The following is a 21,893-nucleotide window of genomic DNA, read 5'->3' as shown; positions in this document are numbered from 1 at the left end:
TAAAATTTCAATACTAAGTTTGGCACAAGTTCCGATCCTAACCACGTGATGGCACTGTTTCCACACACTACAAATACAAGATTTGTTTTACATAGGAGAAAGACGACATTAACAACGTACGAAAACTGACGGAAAGCAAAAGAAGCCACAGTAACCGGAAGAGTCTTCCTAGAATTAAATCAATAGCCTGGATACATTTGATTTACGTTCTGATCGAGAAAACACTGCAAGTAAACAAACGCTGGAAGCCGCAGCCTGCACAGGCCGTTCCTGCCCAAGGAAACACGAGCAAGCAGTGCATCTGAAACGCATAAACTAAGCTCTGCTCTGGGGCTTCGCTCTTACTGAGTATGACTGATAGCTAGCTCAACATTAGCGATTTAGCAGCTGTTCAGAACAAATACCCAGCTGCAACCGAATTCAATCCTTTTCTCATGTGTCTCGGTTACACAAAAACAGCAAGCTTATCACAAGGCTTCACTTTCAAGAAGGCTTCTGCCCAGGCCCCCCCTCCCCCCAACGCAGGCCCGGCCCCCGCCAGGGCATTTCAAGTCAACAGTGCTGCTCCCCCAGCCCCAGAAGTCGCTGGGCCTAGCACATGTTTACAGCATCTGCCGCGAACGGACTAATGGCTGCAGGGATTGTACTGAGCTAAAGCCAAGACCCTGGAAGTCAGCGAGGGCGCGCGCAGGTGGACACACACACACACAGCTTTCTTAGGTCTCTGAAACTTGAGGTTCCCAGGCTGACCTTAACGTGCACACAATGCACTCAAGAACACACCTGTTCATAAAAACCTTCAAGACGTGCACTAGGGGATGCAGGGCAGCAGGCCCGGGGCTCCACTGTGCCACGATCTAGCGCCTTGATCACTTTCTACGCGCTGCCACTGCCTTAGTGCCTTCTAGATGATCACTGCAGGTGACAACTTGAAAAGTAGAGGTCATTAACCCCTTACAAACCGATTAGGCACCCACAACTTGCAATGGTTGCTCACGCAGCCCCACACAATCGCTGGAGCGCCTATAACAAATCAAAATGCAAGTCTATGTGACCCTGGTAAAGATGACATGGCATGGGGCTTCATTTATGTTTGCAGAAGTGGGTGAAGCTGCTGCATCTGTTAGCACCGCTGGTTGCAGTGGGAGCCGAGGATGATAAACAAGGGGGTTTTAGCAGGAGAAAAATGCAGCGGCGTTCTATATTTTTAGCACAGGCGTGAGCTCCCTCTCTTCTATATGCCCCCGCCTCGCGCCTGTCTTGATATTACGAATGTTTGCATGTGCAGGTACGCTTGGCTGCCCTGGGACCCAAAGCAGGAGTTTAACGAGTATGTCATTAGGGGCCATATGTATCAAGCTAATTAGCATTCGCAAAGCCTTTGCGAATGCTAATTTGCTAAATGGTATGTATGTAACATTTTTGCTGCAAAATAAGGAATCGCAAAATTTGCTATTCCTCATTTTGCGATTGCACTTAAGGAATCGCAAATTTTGCGATTCCTTAAATGCAATGTATCAAAGAAAAAATAATGCAAAAATGCCCATAAGGATTCGCAAATTACCACCAACTTCAAGTTGGTGGTAAGTTGCGAATTCTTTTAAAAGAGCAATTTTCAAAAAACCCAAAGGTGCCATATGACGCTCATACATGTATGTGCGCCATATGCCCCCACATGTCTTTTTCAGGGGTGCAGCAGGGTGTTCTTGAGACACCCCTGCACCCTTGAAAATATTCCTAATTTGTGATTAGCAAATTGCTAATCGCAAATTAGGAATGTTAAGGAATCGCTAAAATGAAGCGATTTTTTACATACATACCGTTTTGCGAATTCTAAATAGCGATTCCTTAAAAATCGCTATTTAGAATTCGCAAAACGGAACTATGATACATATGGCACTAGATCCATAACTCACTACCCTTTCACTGCTTAAAAATCGAACCCACTTAAGCTCTAGTGGCGTCAGAGAGACATTTTGTTAGGTTGGGTTCGGGATCCGAGCCCCTGCATAGTTCCTCTCAGACCCCTCCATAGGAACACCATTAACCCTTGCTGTGAGGGTGTGAAGAGGCCTCCCTGAGCTGGGGGTAGCAGTTGTGCCGGCAGCACATGTTCCAAAGCCGATCATGTGTCGCTCTTAGGTCCTGTCAAACACGCATGGGCGCCCTGGGCCACATTCTCCCACACAGATGATCCCCCAGAAGGGATGACTTTCATTCCAAGTCAAATGTCTTCTTGTTCTGTTAATTAAACTCGAGGTGGCTGCAAAAAGAGCAAGACCCCGGGTACACACAAAATTGTACGCAAAACAAATCACTGCTCCGCAGAGATCTGTTCTAACAAAACGAAAGAAAGCTCAGGCACAGGCTTGGGCTGGAGAAGAACGTCGACAGAAATCTGGGCGAGGAGGATCACGTGATAAAATGAACAATGGCAAAGCCAATACATTTGAAAGGCTTACTTGTGCGAGGACAAAAGCAATACAATTGGCCGCTGCAGTGGAAGACTATTAAAAGGACAATGCATGGATGACAAAGAATGCAGACATGTGTAATGATAGTGAACATTTCAGGTGTAAAGTAGTCTGTCATGAATTGCACTGGAGGTGGAAGGACGCATGAAAACAGCCAATACAAACAAGGTGAGATTAAAATAAGACATGATTGACAAGGTCTCAATCCAATGGCTTAGGGTTTCAAAGCTAAGAAGTCTAATGGGTACAGGAGGCTGGCCCAAAGACCCGTTCTGAATGTAGAGAGTATATATTGAAGACAATATGTTTGCCATGAATGGAGCAAGGCCAGTAGACGTCAAACCTAAAAAGGAGACAGGCCTTTTCTGACCGGTCAAGATCTGGTTTCAAATAAATGCAAGCACAGCCCATTTATGGACACTAATATGTTTCACTGAGAATCTTTTCTCCAGTACCTCTGCATGTCACGATACGTTCTGCTCCAGAAATGACGTACGTAACTCCTAAAAGGCCACCACTCCCACATGCTGAAGTCAGTTCCTTTCTTTCCCCGCCATTAGACATGGATCTAGAGCTACCTGTCGTCTCTTTAACCAAAACATTTGTTTTAGAGTATGCAAAGGACATGTCACCTCCCAAATTGACAGGTTTTCTGCCCTGAAAGGACTGCTGCAAACATGACAGAGCCTCACCAAATTTGCTTGTGGTTCCAGGGGCCAATCACCTAGTGCACAACTTGTCACATGTTTCATGGGTAACTGACAAAAGCTAAAATCAGAAATGAGATGCTAGTTGTTTATGCGCACTTGTGAACATATCAGCATTCCAATGATTCACCTTAAAACAGAGAGGAGCTGAAGGTTAGACATGCAGAACAAATAAGACAAAAAAAGTTCACAGGTTTAAAAAGAAAATAACTTTTTTATGAAAATGTTGTTTTCGTTGACTTCATTTGTTTCTCTTTCAATGCCATTCTTAATTTAACATTGCAATTACAGGCACCAGAGTCTTTTGAACATTTTTCTTCACCTTACAAAACATGAAAAACCTACAAAGGCAGGGCATGCCTAAAAGGCTTTGCAGAGTGAGTTGGAAAACAAAACGAAAAACATAAAAGGCTCAATTTTGTACGTTCAATTTGAAGGCAATTATGGCACATTAAAAACTGGAATTAAATTACAAAAATGATCAAATTTTATAAATATTTTTCCACTGTACAAATTTTCACAGTCCCACCCAACCCATTTTTATTCACATTTATTTTGAAATCACGTCCCGCTTCATCGTTTCATTCATAAAATATATTTTTCCTTTGTTCATATTTAAAAATATTTACAAAAAATGACAAGTTCCTTCTCAAAGGTTGTGAAACGGGGGTCATGACGAGTCCGTGCACGGTGACGGCGGGGGAGGATAGAGGTGGAAGTAGCTCCGCTCTGTGGCAGGAGATGGGGGACAGCTCTCCTCTGCAGACATGTATTGGCTCCTAGGGGTCGGGGGAGGTGGGTATGGGTCAGAGTCAGAATTTAAATCCATGTAGTACTTGTTGGACTTCCATCTACTCGTAGTGTAGTCACTGTCACACACGTCTGTGCTGCATGGTGTCGTAGGTGGAGCCATACCACGGATAATGTAAGGCCTGGAATTCAACAGTAAACATTTTAGTCTAGACTCTTTCATTATCTTTAAAGCATTGGTAAATAAAAACAAAAATGGTAAAAACTTTTCAGTAAGCCAAAAGGAAACGGCTTGCTTGATTTCTTTTTTAGGCTGGAATTACCTTTTCCCTCAAACTCTCAAATGCCATTCTATTTTTGTGGGCGCTCTTACAGTTTTAAAAACATGATTCAAAATTCCCTGATGCCACATTCGCCATAGCAGGACGTCATGTATGACTACTCTTAGAAGAAATGGTCCGAAAGAGACCATACCAGCACATTGCCAACTCTCACCCAATGTTAGGGCAAGTCTGAATAAGCAATTCTACGAATGGAAGAGGGGAGTGTTTAGTTTAGTATATTTTCTGAGATATTTTACTTAAAATACAATAAGCATGCAGCGAGATCTGAGGGGGAGGGAGCGGGGACATCCAGTGGGTCTGTTTTTTAAACCGTGAAGCTCTCATTACGAGTGGCCCAAATTTGGCATGAAGTCTGTCCTTTGCCTGGGGATACCAATGGTGCTGGGGACTCTGGGTCGTTAAGTGCTGGGTAGTTAGCATGGATTCGTTTTCAGCAACTGAAACCCTCGTAAAAACAAAACAGATCTAAGGTGTTCCCATGGGTCTCATAATTCCGATGGGGCCAATGACTACTGTTTCTACCTCATCGGAATTGAAAAGCCATTCAATAACAAGGCCTAAGTCTTTTCCCTGTGAAGTTCTTCCTGCAACAGAAAAGCATAGGAAAGCCTTGGGAGGACAAGTTAATATAAAATAATATAATTAGCTAGAAACCCCAATCCTTAGTAGTGATTAAAACAAAAGGTTTAAAGCGGAACAGAAAGACAGGCCGCAATTGTGCAAATGGCCCCTTACCTGTAAGATCTTATTGTTGAAGGACTGTTAGAAGAGTAAAACATCTCAGTGTTGTATAGTGACCGATCAGTTGCTGGGGATGGAGGCGGATTCAGGATCTGTGAAAAAAGTTCGTTTTAAGTGAGTCTTTAGAAGTCTGAGGAGAGGAGGGCGGAGGGAAACATGAGAGGAGATACTGGGACCTAAACATCAAACTCTCTCCCCATCTCTTCTATCTCAGTCCAATCCACCCCAAATGTTGTCTTCTGCAGATGCGGAGTGTGAATGTAAGCTCTTTTTGAGCAAATCTTACCCAAGAGCAGCTAGCTGAGATGGTTTAACATGCACTGGCTTTATAATACCAGCCTCTCGCTTTTATATAAATTGCTTCACTGGACATGTAGTCAAGTACTGTGTGAGAATTTTTTTTTTTGCCTGGTGCATCAGTCTGGATCTTAAGGTTAAACATGATTGTTCCACTTCATCTCAAACAAGCAAGAAAACCATTCAATCATAATCCAGGGGCTGCACCAAGCCCACTCGACGTCTTCTATTGTTCATAATAGGTCTACTAAGTTGTCCCACAAATGACCCATCAAATTCAACACATCCGTTAAATGAATTAGCTTAAACCTCAATAGCAAAACCAAGATGTATTGGGGCTGGTGGATCCTACATAAAAAACGTAATTCCTGTGTGCTATCAGTGGTGAAGAACGGAGAGTACGTGGGTGTGGTCACTTGTCACCATGTAGGGCTGTGGCCGGAAATGAGACATATGCAATCCTACCTAGTACATATAAAAATACTCAGAAAAGCCCAAAATACATTTTTACAACGGTCTCATATTAATTAAAAATTTTATTTTATACAAATCGTACAACCTACTTATTCAACTCCCAACAAATGAGCACTGATGTGGACTTTCATCATCTTTGCCACACACAATGCAACTCTTCTTCACATCTCATTAGTAAATGTACTTAAAAGAACAAAATGTGTTTCGTCTGCACCATATCCCTGATGGGCTAGAGACAATCAGATACATGCTTGTGTCTAATATTTTATATGGGTTATTACAGTTAACACGCTATAAGGGTACTTTCATGCCTGTCGCCACCTCTTACTCTCCATTGGCAGAGAGGGAATTAGAATGCCAAAGGAGCAGCATCAAAGGTTATAGAATTATCTAAGACACTTTTAGCACCCATGCCTTACTTTTCTGCCCCAACCTACTTTCACCCTCTTTCCTGTAAGGGGCACATCAATACCGCTGTCCCTTTCTACTCCTAAACGTAGCACCATGCTCACCCCAACCACAGACTCCCCAAAGTCCTGCTCTTCTGTCAATCTCTGCATGTTTCATATTATATCCTATTCACACATCTTAATACTCTCAGCGGCATCACGCCCCCCCTCATTACAGGACATTTCTTCAGAATAGACCATATCAGGATGCCAGCCGGTGACTTTTGGGTATCCTGGCCTTGGGCGCAGGCGAAGCCAGATCTCTTACCACCTCACCTGTGGGTACAACGTTGCTTTAGTGCTGGAGGAGCTGCTCGACGAGGCGCCGGTCACATGGTTTCGGTCATAGAGCGGGGCACCGCTGCTGCCGCCAATCAGGCTCTTGGAACTGATCACAGACTTGCCGCAGGAGATCCCTAGAGGAAGAGACACAGCTTTATTTGCTTCTTTGCCACCTCTGAGACGTGAAACTATTGTTACACTTTCTATTCAGGTTTGTAAATCAAAAGCATTGGTGTTGCTCTATGGCCTCCTATTATAAAAGTGGGATCTTTTCAGAAAGATTCAGCCGACTCACAATGGGAATGCAGGACAGAAGTCACAGACCTAGCTCAGCACCTGGATACACAACTCCATGCCTGGGATATTTTACTCACATTTGTGGTAGGTGTTCATTCCACTTCTCGTGGATGCAATGATGCCCAGACATAACAAACCGAGAATTTATCACCACAACTCACAAGTTTCTAGCTTGTTGTGACTTCCCACGGGCTCTCTGCGTACGTAGCAGAGCCACAGTGCTTGGCAGTGTGACATACCCTCCACAATGTGAAAGGAGATGAACAGAGCATTAGAATGGTGTTCTCAGAGTGATAGCATATCACCTATTGTGTTATGTTGTGACACTGAGACAGCCGCAAGGAGTCGAATGACAGCAATAAACTCCTATTGGTGCACATCCAAACTCGAGCAACAGGTTACCAAGATAGCTTTTAAAAAAAAACAACAAACAAACCAATACCCTAATAGTAAAATGATTCCTTCCCCTAGGGCGGTACACTTTAAATGCAGAGGACTGCGGCGGGGAGAAGGTTGGGTGCCCCCAGGGCTCGGGGTAAACTTCGCACTAGCCCGTTCACTCTTTAAAATCCTTTGTAATTTGGTAGTTACCCGGAAAATACACGAAATACCTATATTGTACTCATTTTATGATTTGGTTCAGGCTATCGCAGCCAGGAATTATAATTATTTGTATTACTCATCAAATATGCAGTAATGACAATATTGTATTCCCTTAAAACATCTATACCCATCTTCCAGAATGATATCCTCGTTTCAATATTTGATTTAAGAGTCCCGGATATTCCACACAGACGCAGACCTCAAACAACGAAACCTAAACGTGCAGTCAGTGCACTGACCCAACTTTCGCAATCCCCCCATTTGCGTCGATCCATCAAGGGGCAGCTCCCTGGGTGGTCTGGCTGATGTTTGGAAGAATTTTACTCTCAGCAGCTGTTTTGGGATTCCTCGCCTCTTGGGTTGCCAATACAAGGCTGAGACTGCATGGGAAATCAACTAAATCCATTCGCTACAGATATTCATCTGTTCAATGACGACATGAACGTCAGCGATAGGTGCCAGGACAGTAAATGTCAGCCAATCCAAGATCTCGATTCTGGCGGTCTTTACATGGCGAGGCTCATTAATCATCAAAAGAAGGGCGTACTGTACTCTCTGGTGTCTTTCTGTAGTCCAGCTAGCACTGCTCCGCTAGCAACAAATGGCAATACAAGCTATATGTCTCCTGCTGCTAAATGTTGCCCATGGGACCACTATGAGAGCTTCTTTACTCACCAGGCCCTCTCAACTCTGATGCTTTCATTGGACCAGTCAGTGGGTGAAGCAATGGCATTCACATGGCTAATGTTACTCTACAATATTCCTAACTTTGCTTCAATGTTGGGATTCATCACGCCCCACTGACCTAAAACCACCAGAACAAGAAAACGGGAAATGAGGCTCCTTTCCTAGTGTTCCAGGGGCAGCTGAATATCCTATTGTATCTCTCCGATTGCCATGGTACATTTACACGTTTACGTTGCTGGAAGGCACCTGCATTGTCCTGTGGCTGCACTGGTTTAGCGCAACATAACCCTGACAAGGGGCCGAAGTGCATTAGCACCGAGGTAGTACGCTACACGGTGGGGGGAGTGCTTGCTTGAAGGAGTCTTGTATTGCCTTGAGGTCTATGTGAGCATCCTTTTGGTATTTTACTGAAGAGATCAGAGTGGTGCCAAAAAGTGTAGCGCTTAGTGGTGTAATGGATCGAGGGGAGAAAGAGAAAATGCAATCAACTTTTGATATTGTGTTTAAGAGGTCAGAGTGGTGCTAGAGAGTGTAGCACTTAGCGGTGTAATGGATGGAGGGGATAGAGAGAAAGTGCAATCACCTTTAGGTATTGTACTGAAGAGGTCAGAGTGGTGCCAGAGAGTGTAGCGTTTAGTGGTGTAATGGATGGAGGGGGTCGAGAGAAAGTGCGATCACCTTTTGGTATTGTACTTAGGAGGTCAGAGTGGTGCCAGAGAGTGTTGCACTTAGAGATTCAATGGATGTAGGGGAGAGAGAGAAAAAGTGCGATCACCTGAAGGTATTGTACTGAAGAGGTCAGAGTGCTGCCAGAAAGTGTAGCGCTTAGTGGTGTAATGGATGGAGGGGAGAGAGAAAGTGCAATCAACTTTTGATATTGTGTTTAAGAGGTCAGAGTGGTGCTAGAGAGTGTAGCACTTAGCGGTGTAATGGATGGAGGGGATAGAGAGAAAGTGCAATCACCTTTAGGTATTGTACTGAAGAGGTCAGAGTGGTGCCAGAGAGTGTAGCGTTTAGTGGTGTAATGGATCGAGGGGAGAAAGAAAAAGCAATCACCTTTAGGTATTGTACTTAGGAGGTCAGAGTGGTGCCAGAGAGTGTAGCGCTTAGTGGTGTAATGGATGGAGGGGGTCGAGAGAGAGTGCAATCACCTTTTGGTATTGTACTTAGGAGGTCAGAGTGGTGCCAGAGAGTGTTGCACTTAGAGATTCAATGGATGTAGGGGAGAGAGAGAAAAAGTGCGATCACCTGAAGGTATTATACTGAAGAGGTCAGAGTGCTGCCAGAAAGTGTAGCGCTTAGTGGTGTAATGGATGGAGGGGAGAGAGAAAGTGCAATCACCTTTTGGTATTGTACTGAAGAGGTCAGAGTGGCGCCAGGGAGTGAAGCGCTTAGAGGTTCAATGGATGTAGGGGAGAGAGAGAAAATGCAATCATCTTTAGGTATTGTACTTAGGAGGTCCGAGTGGTGCCAGAGAGTGTAGCGCTTAGTGGTGTAATGGATGGAGGGGAGAGAGAGAAAGCGCAATCATCTTTAGGTATTGTACTTCGGTCAGAGTGGCGGTAAAGAGTGTAGCACTTAGAGGTTCAATGGATGTAGGGGAGAGAGAGAAAGTGCAATCACCTTTAGCTATTGTACTTAGGTGGTCAGAGTTGTGCCAGAGTGTGTAGCGCTTAGTGATGTAATGGATTGAGGGGAGAGAGAGAGAGAAAGTGCAATCACCTTTAGGTAGGAGGTCAGAGTGGTGCCAGGGAGTGTAGCGTTTAGTAATGTAATACATGGAGGGGAGAGCGAGAAAGTGCGATTACCTTTTGGTATTGTGTTTAAGAGGTCGGAGTGGTGCCAGAGTGTAGCACTTAGTAATGTAATAAATGGAGGATAGAGAAAGTGCGATCACCTTTAGGTATTGTACTTAGGAGGTCAGAGTGGTGCCAGAGAGTGTAGCGCTTAGAGGTTCAATGGATGTAGGGGAGAGAGAGAGAACGTGCAATCACCTTTAGGTATTGTACTTAGGAGGTCAGAGTTGTGCCAGAGAGAGTAGCGCTTAGTGATGTAATGGATTGAGGGGAGAGAGAGAAAGTGCAATCACCTTTAGGTAGGAGGTCAGAGTGGTGCCAGAGAGTGTAGCGCTTAGTAGTGTAATACATGGAGGGGAGAGCGAGAAAGTGCGATTACCTTTTGGTATTGTGTTTAAGAGGTCAGAGTGGCGCCAGGGAGTGTAGCGCTTAGTAGTGTAATACATGGAGAGGAGAGAGAGAAAGTGCGATTACCTTTTGGTATTGTACTGAAGAGGTCAGAGTGGTGCCAGAGAGTGTAGCGTTTAGTAGTGTTATACATGGAGGGGAGAGCGAGAAAGTGCGATTACCTTTTGGTATTGTGTTTAAGAGGTCAGAGTGGCGCCAGAGAGTGTAGCGCTTAGTAGTGTAATACATGGAGAGGAGAGAGAGAAAGTGCGATTACCTTTTGGTATTGTGTTTAAGAGGTCAGAGTGGTGCCAGGGAGTGTAGCGCTTAGTAGTGTAATACATGGAGAGGAGAGAAAGTGCGATTACCTTTTGGTATTGTGTTTAAGAGGTCAGAGTGGTGCCAGGGAGTGTAGCGCTTAGTAGTGTAATACATGGAGAGGAGAGAAAGTGCGATTACCTTTTGGTATTGTGTTTAAGAGGTCAGAGTGGTGCCAGGGAGTGTAGCGCTTAGTAGTGTAATACATGGAGAGGAGAGAAAGTGCGATTACCTTTTGGTATTGTGTTTAAGAGGTCAGTGGTGCCAGAGTGTAGCACTTGGTAATGTAATAAATGGAGGATAGAGAAAGTGCGATCACCTTTAGGTATTGTACTGAGGAGGTCAGGTGTGAAGATGTCATCACAACTGTGCATCTCTTCTCACACCCCAGCGTCGTAGCTAATAAACATCTGCTGTAATGGTGCCTCTTCTCTTCATACCTGTAGCCTTTCAGTCCGGCTGGAGGGGTCCTCGAGATCACTTTCACGGATGGCTTTGTTCAGACCATCACTGTGAGGGTCTCACCAGTCTCTCCAGGGGCTGTGTGGAGCATCTAGACGGGTCTGCCCTGCAGTCAGCCAAAGAGGATTCTTTCGAGACTCGCACAAAAACAGATTCCGGTGATCGCACTTTCTCACTCTCCCCTCCATCCGTTACACCAATAAGCGCTACACTCGATGGCACCTGAGTGTATACTTCAGGTGTCAAAAAACAGATCACCACAATCTATAAGATTCTAAAGCTTAAATATCCTTGTCCAGTACAAAGTTTAAACAGAGAAAGAAGGCGTTATCTTAATGATCACGTTTGAGGGTTGTTCTACCTCTCTCCTTCTATTTCTTTGCCTGCAGCCTCGGGTGGGCTCTAGTAGTCATGGAGCCCTACTCTGCAACTTTCTCCTGCATGCCCATGTCCTGGCCCGTGTTCTCCTGCGCACCATATTTCAATGGTATTTGATGATATCTATTATACTCTTGTCCCTGATTGTCTTGTGAGCCGCACAAAGGGAGTGCAGGGGAAAAACCTAAGGACTGTGCCACTCTCCCTCCCAACAATGATGTGCTGTGGTCTTGAGTCAATGGAAACAATCGGTCTTACTGTGAACATCATTTCCAATTAAGAGTGTAACTTCAGCACACTGTGTTTTTATTGCCACTGGCGACCTCATATATATTCTCTTCCAATCTCATATCAGGAATCTTAGAGAGAGGTGATCTGTGATATTAGTGATGTATGAGGCGGAAGAAGTAGAGCAAAACTAAGGACTTCCTTCAACTAGGTCTTGTCTTGCACCAATTCTTCAGAGACATCGTTATTTTTGCATTAGTGGGATGGAGTTAATCCAGTACTGAAGTAGTCTACATCATTGTGTCAAAGCCTGTGCACACTTCTGTAGTGTCTCGGTCTTTACATTTCATAGGTAACACATAGTGCTTAATTTGTTAAGAACGGGTGCAAGGGACCCCAATTTCTTCAGAAATTCAGCGCTTCTGGATGCTTGGGTTGCAGATTCACCTCATGCCTTTTTCTCCCACCACCATACTCTCTAGCCCTGTGTCTTTTTTAAACATTAATGTTCACGCCGGTTAGGACTATTCTCAAGCCTGCAAGTTATGGCCAATGACGCACAATGAGATGTGTGTGTTCAGGATCATACGGTTTTGCTGAAGTGAGAAGGCAGAGATTCGTCTTCTGATTCCTCGGGCCACAAATAAGCCAGAAGCCTTGACCCACCTCCACGTGGAACAGATTATCCTAAGCACACGACAAGGGTGAGCACTAATAAGATTCCAAAAGATCCCTGGAAATGCGATAATGTGTTTGTCTCAGCTGTTTGATAAATAATAACAATGTAAACATCAGGGGGCAGACAACACGGTGCAAAAGCAGTGCAATTTACCACAATAACGGCCACCAGTGCAGAAACAGCATTTCACGGACATATGCCAGTACTAAAGACGCGACTCTTGCCCCATCCAGCCAGTGGAAATGTTTGCACCAGTCGTGTAGCTGCAAGCCACTTACTCGGCCCGAGAAGAGTGAGCTACAGTGGCTGCGGCCGCCTCAAGTGCGTCGAGGGCAGTTTGCAGCTGGACTGGTTTGGCATCAAGTTTAAGGTCCCTATTTCCGCTTGTTTAAATGAATGCACAAGGCGTAACTGCCAAATTCGTCCTACTCTTTCCTAACCTGCCTCGCTCCAACTCAGCCATGAGCCAGCCTCCCGTTCCTATTATCCAAAGGCAGGCATAGGGTGCACCAGGCGCAGTGACGTATGGTTGAGACTAGCGTGAGACGAGGACATGCGTGATGACCTCATCACACTCACTGCCTAGTTCCTGGATCACCGCGGGCCAGCCTGAATATAGAACAAGCAGCTCATCCTGCCAGGTACATTTTTCATTTCATTTTGGATTCGGGACCACCACTAACTGAAGAAAATAAATCTGCAGACCCGGCGCTGCAAAATAAGTGCCTGTGCTGAACACAGGAAACCACCGGCTCAAATTAAGCACTCGGTGACACTAATTATGCAATTTTCCCATCCATGTTGCAGACATTGTAGCAACAGACACGTATTATTTTCAGCTCCCTGAATTGCCCAATGTTACAGAGTGGGTGGTCTTAAAGTGGGGCTTAAACCGGTCTCGAGATTTTCCTTCCCCACGCAGCTCACTTACAGGAAGCAATTTCTTTCTGTTCTCGTCAGTTTATCAGGCTATTTATTTAGGTTAATCAATTATTTTAACAGGCTCAGTCTTCGGAGTGTCATTAACCTCTTCCCGGAAAACTGTTTCATTCGTGTTCTATAAGTTTCCACGACTAAGGATGCAGAGCTCCAATATATGGGCTTAGATATTCGCTTTTTAACAAGCAAGCAATGAACATTTTCACTCTACAGTCCAGAAGGGGAAAGGTGCCTTGGCTCAGCCAATACGTATAGGCAGATAATGGAACCATATATAGTAATTACCGATCAAACAGCACAAGAACAACAAAAACAAAGAAATAGAATGCTCAAAATATGAACAACCTATTCCCCTTAATTTAAACTGGATCATGTATACAGCAAGATTGCAACGCCTAACTGTGGCCTACAGATAATGTGACCTCAGAGAGCACGTTAGACAAGGTGTGCGTTTGAATTAAATAAATTGAAACGTATACAATGGAACAATGACATTACACGGCTACTATATTATCGGCTACCTGAGTGTTTATCTGTGTTATACTCTTGTTTGATTGCTACTGGATCAAAGTCATTGCACGGATTCTATATTACTGGTTTCCAGATTGTTTATTAGGGTTTACACTATGATTTGATTGCTCTACTAACTTGCAATCCACTTACTACTGACTACTATACTGTTTTCAACAGTGTGTTTACTCACCCTCTGGGGGGCTATAATCTTATTCGATCGCTACTGGAGCAAAGACATTGCACGGCCTCTTTATTATTGGTTTCCTGATTGTTATTATTGTGTATACTCTTATGCGATTGCTACCCTACCTTGCAACTCACTCACTACCGAATATTATATTGTTTTCAAGAGTTTGTCTACCCTACCTCCTGTTTCTGTAAAGCGCTCTGATATCTGCAAAGATCTTGTCCGCGCTATATAAAACCTTAAAAATAAATAAATAAATAAATACATTCTAGGTAATGGAGCTCTTTTGGGGCGGATTTGAAGCAAAAAAGATAAGAGGACTTGACCTAGTGAGAAAAATGTTTGTCAACGTACACTTAAGAGATGCTGCTCCCTCAGTTTTTCTCAATATCCTTCTGTATGAAATTGACAAACTGGGAAGCATGAGGTTTTTCACCCCTCGACAAAGATATGAAGAACTCTTACCAGTAAATGTTCCTGGCTGGGACCCTCCAGGAGCGATGAAGTTGAGAGGGACATGGGGTGTTCCACTGATGTACTCATGCGGGAAGGGCCCGTTGGGACCCGTGTACCGCTGGCACACCACTCGCTGACAGACGAAGTACATGCCACCCATGACGAAGAGGGAGAGGATTATTCCAATGACCGGTCCAATCGCACTGCTGTGAGACTGCTGCTCCTCCACCACTGGCTTGCTGATTTCTGAAAAAGACACAAAGCCACCCAGTGTTACATAGTACTGGAATCTGAACCCCAACTGCTTAGACCACAGTGGCAGTAACCACGCTTAGCCTTCTTACAAGTCAAAGCTTCGGAATTGGCTGATGTGATTGTTTGTGCATCTAAATTCTTCGAAAGACAGCCTAGATCACAAAACCCCAATAATTCACAATACATTAGAGGCAAGAATGCAATTGATAATACAATAAACAGATTTGGGTTTTTCTTGCCATGCCGTTTCCTACTGAGTACAAAACATCTACAGTTTTATTTTTACTTCCCTATGCAAGTTATTGAAAACATAAGCCTCGGTTAGATAACAGAGGAGAACCATACCTCAAAGTCAAATGAAAAACAGCGTAATTTAGCAAGGTGCAAATTGATAAACTACAGGCTAGGCCCACTGCACGTACATTGTCAAGCAAGAACAGCCAAGTTCAAGTCCAGTGATTTGTATAGCACACTACTCACCCAGAGGGTCTCAAGGCGCTTGGGGGGTGGGTGCTTTACTTATCGAATAACCAGGTTTTTAGCTGCTTTCTGAAGGAGAAGTGGTTCTGTGTAAGGCGGAGGTGGGTGGGGAGAGAATTCCAGGTTGTGGCTGCTAAGTAGGAGAAGGATCTACCCCCCATGGTGGATCTATGGATGCGCGGAATTGCGGCGAGGGCTTGATTGGCCGATCGTAATTGGCGGGTGGGGGTGTAGAAGGATAGTCGTGTGTTGAGGCATTCGGGTCCTAGGTCGTAGAGGGCCTTGTGTGCGTGGGTGAGGAGACGGAACGTTATTCTCTTGCTGACGGGGAGCCAGTGGAGGTCTTTCAGGTGACCGGAAATGTGAGTTTGACGGGGGATGTCCAGAATGAGTCTGGCTGAGGCGTTTTGGATGCGTTGGAGTTTTTTCTGTGGTTTGGCTGTGGTTCCGGCGTAAAGGGTATTTCCATAATCCAGTCGACTGGTGACTAGTGCGTGAGTGACTGTCTTTCTTGTTTCGGTGGGGATCCAGCGGAAGATTTTTTTGAGCATGCGTAGGATGTTGAAGCATGAAGAAGAGACTGCGTTGACTTGTCTGGTCATCGAGAGGGAGGAGTCTAGGATGAAGCCCAGGTTACGTGCGTGATCCGTTGGTATGGGTGCGGTTCCGAGGGCCGGAGGCCACCATGAGTCGTCCCAGGCAGAGGGGGATGAGCCTAAGATGAGGACTTCAGTTTTGTCTGAGTTTAGTTTTAAACGGCTGTTCTTCATCCACTCGGCTACTTCTTTCATTCCTTCATGTAGATTGGTTTTGGCGGTGTTTGGGTCTTTGGTGAGGGAGAGGATCAGCTGGGTGTCGTCTGCGTAGGAGATGATGTTGAGGTTGTGTTGTCGCGCGATGGATGCGAGAGGACTCATGTAAACGTTGAAGAGGGTGGGGCTGAGAGATTATCCTTGTGGTACGCCGCAGATGACTTCGGTGGCTTCTGACTTGAATGGGGGGAGGCGGACTCTCTGGGTTCTTCCGGCGAGGAACAAGATGATCCAGTCCATAGCTTTTCCTTGTATTCCGACGTTGCTGAGGCGTTGTATGAGGGTGCTATGACAGACTGTGTCGAAGGCGGCAGATAGGTCAAGTAGGATGAGGGCAACTGTTTCTCCGTTGTCCAGTAGCGTTCAGATGTCGTCTGTAGCAGCGATGAGGGCGGTTTCGGTGCTGTGTTTAGCTCGGAAGCCGGATTGTGAGGGGGTCGAGGGAATTGTTGGATTCGAGGAAGGCGGCGAGCTGACTATTGATGGCTTTCTCAATGACTTTGGCAGGGAATGGGAGGAGTGAGATGGGGCGGTAGTTCTTAAGTTCAGAGGGGTCTGCTGTGGGTTTCTTCAGAAGGGCGCTGAGTTCGACGTGTTTCCAGCTTTCCGGGAAGGTAGCTGAGTTGAAGGAACAATTGATGATATCGCAGAGATGGGGTGCGATGATGGAGTCTGCTTTGTTGAAGATGTGGTGGGGACATGGGTCGGTTGGAGAACCTGAGTGGATGGAGTTCATCAGGCGGATGGTGTTTTCAGTGGTGATTGGGTTCCAGGCGTAAAGATTGTGAGAGTGCTGTTTTGGTTCGGCGGTGTGTGGAGTGGACTGTTCTTCGGACTGGTTTTCAAAGCGGTTATGTATGTCGGCGATTGTGTTGTGGAAGAAAGAGGAAAGAGAGTTGCAGAGGTCTTGGGAGGGAGTGATGTCGTTGGTGCCGGCGGTGGGGTTGGTGAATTCTTTGACGATGTTGAATAGTTCCTTGCTGTTGTGGGCGTTGTTGTCGAGTCGATCTTTAAATGCTGATTTCTTGGTGGAACGGATCAATTGGTGGTGTTTGCGGGTGGCGTCCTTGAAGGTGGTCAGATTTTCGTTGGTTGGGTTTTTTCTCCAGGTTTTCTCGAGGGTACGACATAACTTTTTGGATTTCTTAAGGTCATCGTTGAACCAGGGGGCCTTTTTGCTACCTTGTTTGATCTGGTGGTTTTTCAGGGGTGCTAATTCGTCAGCGCTGTGAGTGATCCATTGTGTGAGTTTGGTGGCAGCTTGGTTTGGGTCCGATGATATGGCAGGAGGGTTTTGGTTAAGCGATGTGAAGAGTTGATCGGTGGTGATTTTGTTCCAATTTCTTCGAGGAATAGGTTGTGGGGGGTTGTGGGTCGTGGTCTTTTTGTAGCTGAAGTGAACGCAGCTGTGGTCCGTCCAATGGAGAGCTGTGGTGTGGTCGAAGGAGATGTGTTTGCTGGAGGTGAAGATGGGGTCGAGCGTGTGTCCGGCTAGGTGGGTGGGGGTGTCGACAAGTTGTTTGAGTCCGAGGTTGGCCAGGTTGTCCAGAAGGGTGGTGGTGTTACAGTTGTTTTTCTTTTCCAGGTGGAAGTTGAGGTCTCCCAGTAGAATGTAGTTCTCGGAGGTGAGGGCATGTGGGCTAATGAAGTCAGTGATGTCTTCGTTGAATTGTGTGCGGGTTCCTGGTGGTCTGTAGATGAGGGTGCCTCTAAGTGTGGTCCTGGGGTCGGTGTGGTTTGGAAGTGAAGGTGTTCGGCGGTCGCGAGGTTATCGTCGGAGCTGGTCGTGATTCGGATGGTGTTCTTATGGACGATGGCGATGCCTCCTCCTGTTTGGTTGGTGCAGTCTTTTCGGATGATCTTGTAGGCGTCTGGGATGGCTATAGCGATGTCGGGTGCTGATGAGGCGTTCATCCAGGTTTCTGTGAGGAAGGCGACGTCCGGTGATGATGTGTCGAGTAGGTTCCAGAGTTCAGGGGCGTGTCTGTGGATCGAGCGGGTGTTCAGCAGGATGCACTTCAGGTGGTTAGAGTCGGAGCTGTGTTTGGAGGAAGTGGGATTGGCGTGGGTTCTGATGCAGGTGAACTTGCAGGAGTGGCAGGCGAATGGTCCATGGGTGTGCCCTGGGGCAGCTTCGCAGCATTGAGGAGTGCGTCCGGGGTTAAGGGCAAAGAGGGTAGCGGCGTCATACGTTATGCGGGTGGAGTGGGTATTGCGAGGGCCAGGGGGACTGGCGCTGGGCGCGGTCCAGGCGTAGACGGGCTTACCTTTGGCGCACCTTCGGCGCGCATAGGGCGCGACCGCTGCGCGTGAACGCTGCGCCCAGATGCGTCTGTCATAAGTGGATGGTGGAGGGGCGAGGGAGGGGCAGCTGGGAGGCGGGTGCGGGGCGGAAATCCGGTCAGGGGGGGCACAACAATAACAACAAAATGGCAGCGAGCCAAAGCGGAAAAGACTGGGGCACAAACAGAAACAACGCAAAGCAATATTAACAATCAGACACAGAAGAAAACAGCAGGCAGCACAGCACAACTGTAAAAGCGCACTTTGGCAATCTAGCGCTACGATATGTTCGGCAAAGCAATTTGATTAAGCACCAATCAGGCAATCTAGCGGTACGATATGTTCAACAGAGCAGATTAATTAGGCAACAATCAGGTAATCTAACGCTACGATGTGTTCAGCCAAGCTAAATAAATCAGGCAACAATCAGGCAATCTAGCGCTGCGGTCTCAATCGGATAAGTTAATATTGCAGAGTCGCTTGTGTGTGCAAGGCGAGGTAGCGGGTTGCAGTCAGGCTGTAAGCGCTACGATACCAGGCGGTCAAGGCAGGGCCGGGAGCAGTGTGCGGAGCGACCGCGTCTGAAAGGATCAGGGCGTCCACAGCGCAGCTGTGGGAGCGCAGGGCTTACAGTATCAGTGGGAGGGAGGGGCAGCTGGGAGGCGGGTGCGGGGCGGAAATCCGGTCAGGGGGCCACAACAATAACAACAAAATGGCAGCGAGCCAAAGCGGAAAGGACTGGGGCACAAACAGAAACAACGCAAAGCAATATTAACAATCAGACACAGAAGAAAACAGCAGGCAGCACAGCACAACTGTAAAAGCGCACTTTGGCAATCTAGCGCTACGATATGTTCGGCAAAGCAATTTGATTAGGCACCAATCAGGCAATCTAGCGGTACGATATGTTCAACAGAGCAGATTAATTAGGTAACAATCAGGTAATCTAACGCTACGATGTGTTCAGCCAAGCTAAATAAATTAGGCAACAATCAGGCAATCTAGCGCTGCGGTCTCAATCGGATAAGTTAATATTGCAGAGGCGCTTGTGTGTGCAAGGCGAGGTAGCGGGTTGCAGTCAGGCTGTAAGCGCTACGATACCAGGCGGTCAAGGCAGGGCCGGGAGCAGTGTGCGGAGCGACCGCGTCTGAAAGGATCAGGGCGGTCACACACCCAAGCACTAGAAACAGATGCACCCACTAACCGAGGACCTCTGTCGCAGTTTCACGGATCTGAGCAATGCCATGCTGGAAAGTACAACAGTCACAGGTTTTGTGGCAAGACCCAAGGGTGCAAGCCAACAAGAGAATGGCAGGGTGAAAGTCAGATTCTCTTTTAAGAGCGGGATAGTTCCAATGTCTACTATCTGTAGGACAATGCGTGCAAAGGCAGGTGTACTAATGAGCAAGTAAACATTGCCCTTCTCCCTATAGCGGAGGGTGGCGATACTATACTGTGCATACAATAGGGGACCTAGCCATACATTGCGAGCCTAGGGAACGTGTACTCAAGAGACCGCTAAACTTAAATTGTTGAACAGGCATACTGCAGCAAACCCAAGTCAGCCAAGAAATGCATGGTCATTTTATTTCGCTCTCTCGCGACTTTGCGCTCTCTAAAAGCAATCAAGTGTCAGACGCACCAGTAACAATTTGCCTTTCAAGTGTACCTTGTGCGCGAGTGTTATGAGAAAGATTTAGACTGGAGAGCAATAGGCACAGGGCATCTACTGGTTAATTTGTGGCAGAGCTGCTCGCTTTACTACTATAAATGAAACAAACCTGCTTGACAGCACTACAATAGGCACAATATATTGCCCACATCCGACGTGGTACTGGTGCGGTCTATCGAGGACTAAGAGGGATACAAAACAAGGTTCATGCACCACAGAGGTGTACGTACTCAACTCTGAAATCATCATCAAGATACTCCAACAACTCTGAACTCAGTTTTAAGATACTCCAATGCACATGTATCTGTCAGCCACGAGCCACCCTTCGCCAAAAACTATGTTGTTGGCATCCTTTTATTTTGTTTGTGCTCAATTGATCACTGAGGATTTTAGTTTTCCGAACCTAGAAGGTCCCTGACAAATGTTGATCAATGTTATTCGTGTCATCTGCTCTTCTTAACTCTTGTCTTGCAAATCTGTAACCAAATATCTCATTGTGCACAAGTAGCATGGAGAACAAAAAGGCCACAGAAGGTAGGACTAGTAGTAGAAGTTATACAGGCAAGGGATTTCCACTGTGCCCCTGTGCCCAATTTAGTGTTGAAGGCTACCGACCAAACATGCCAATGAACTCTGTGATGAAAAGTGGGGATACACTGCTTTCCCAAAAAGATGCCGCTCACACAAGGAGAGGGGTGAAGAACCTGGTGATCAGGTATATCCCGGAACAAACCTGTTTTTTGCATGGCTAAACCCAAAGCACAAATACTCACCACACATGAATTCATCTGAGCTGTCACTGCAGTCCGGGAAGGAATCGCACTGCTGTTTAGTCAGGATACACTCACCGCTGGCACATCGAAACTGGTTTGGCTGGCAGATTGCTGAAAAGCAATAAGAGCTTTTTGAATCAGTGATCAAATTCGTGATGGAAGCAGTTTGTAGTCTGGGACGGTTGCAAAAATCTTCATATGTACAACGTAACATGGATGAAATGCCAGACCTGCTGTCAAATACGTATGAGAAGCACTACCAGCAAAGTTTAGAGCTGTAATTCTGACAAAGCACTCAAGGCAAAAGTACTTGGAAGGCTGCTTTTCATATTGTGTCATGTTGGCAAGTACTTGTAAAGCAAGTAGCTGCCACTTGTGTGGTAATTCAGTGCTGCTGCTTTGCCTGGAGAGGTTGTAGACTGCAGCTGAGGTAAGTGGCTGGAGGGTTGCATGGGTCAGAGGTAGCCTGTGTGGAAATAGCAGGGCGTGGAGCTAGAGGGCCAGGGAGGTGCTCTCTACAGGATTCAGATGGCCTACTCCAGCAGATGAAGGCGATAGTGTGGAAAAAGATGGATCAGAATAGAGCAAAAGGTCATATAAAAGGGAGGGAAAACATTGCAAAGGTATCCTGTGGGGGACATGCCCTCTTAACGAATGTAAGGACAGATGGAGGCTCCAATTAGCCGTTCTTAATTTATTTGTTTTTACACACTCTTTCTTTCATCCACCCTGCTTGTTCTACTTAAAAGACAAGTAAACCTACAACAGACAAATTGCCAATGCATTCAAGAGACAACTGAGTACTTATGCGTGGATGTAGAAGGGAAGCAAACTCACCATCACAGTCTGCCTCATCAGATTTGTCCTGGCAGTCCACTTCCCCATTGCAGCGCAATCGGGCATCAATGCATTGTCCCTTCTCGCACTGGTACTGGCTTGAAGAGCATACTGGGCAGTTCTCCTCGTCACTCTGGTCATCGCACTCTGAAAAGCCATCGCAGCGCCAGGCCATGGGAATGCAGTCTATTTCCCCGGTGGCGCAGGTGAATTGATCAGGGGAACATGTTGGGGGTTCTGCAAATGCCCAAAAAAAATGATATTGAATTACTGCTAAATACACATATTTTTCAGTTTGTGCAACAATGGGATCAGGGCACGGTGTCGGCCAAG

At 46.2% G+C, this 21,893-nt stretch overlaps 1 protein-coding gene across 1 annotated transcript in view; it reads right to left on the bottom strand.

The window, feature by feature from the left end:
- Window positions 1–3,375: 3,375 nt before the first annotated feature.
- LRP5 (LDL receptor related protein 5) overlaps window positions 3,376–21,893 on the bottom strand; it is a 412,593-nt gene continuing 394,075 nt past the window's right edge. Inside the window, exons 18-23 of the mRNA XM_078682857.1 lie at window positions 21,561–21,797; window positions 20,724–20,834; window positions 14,458–14,694; window positions 6,513–6,652; window positions 5,011–5,108; window positions 3,376–4,113 (exon numbers count right to left, since the gene is read on the bottom strand). Coding sequence (XP_078538983.1) covers window positions 3,852–4,113; window positions 5,011–5,108; window positions 6,513–6,652; window positions 14,458–14,694; window positions 20,724–20,834; window positions 21,561–21,797 — 1,085 coding nt within the window. The 3' untranslated portion in view covers window positions 3,376–3,851. The remainder of the gene's footprint in view (window positions 4,114–5,010; window positions 5,109–6,512; window positions 6,653–14,457; window positions 14,695–20,723; window positions 20,835–21,560; window positions 21,798–21,893) is intronic.

Source organism: Lissotriton helveticus, chromosome 3_1 (genome assembly GCF_964261635.1).
Source record: "Lissotriton helveticus chromosome 3_1, aLisHel1.1, whole genome shotgun sequence".
Classification (NCBI taxonomy): domain Eukaryota; kingdom Metazoa; phylum Chordata; class Amphibia; order Caudata; family Salamandridae; genus Lissotriton; species Lissotriton helveticus.
This window is presented reverse-complemented; position numbering and strand designations above follow the sequence as displayed.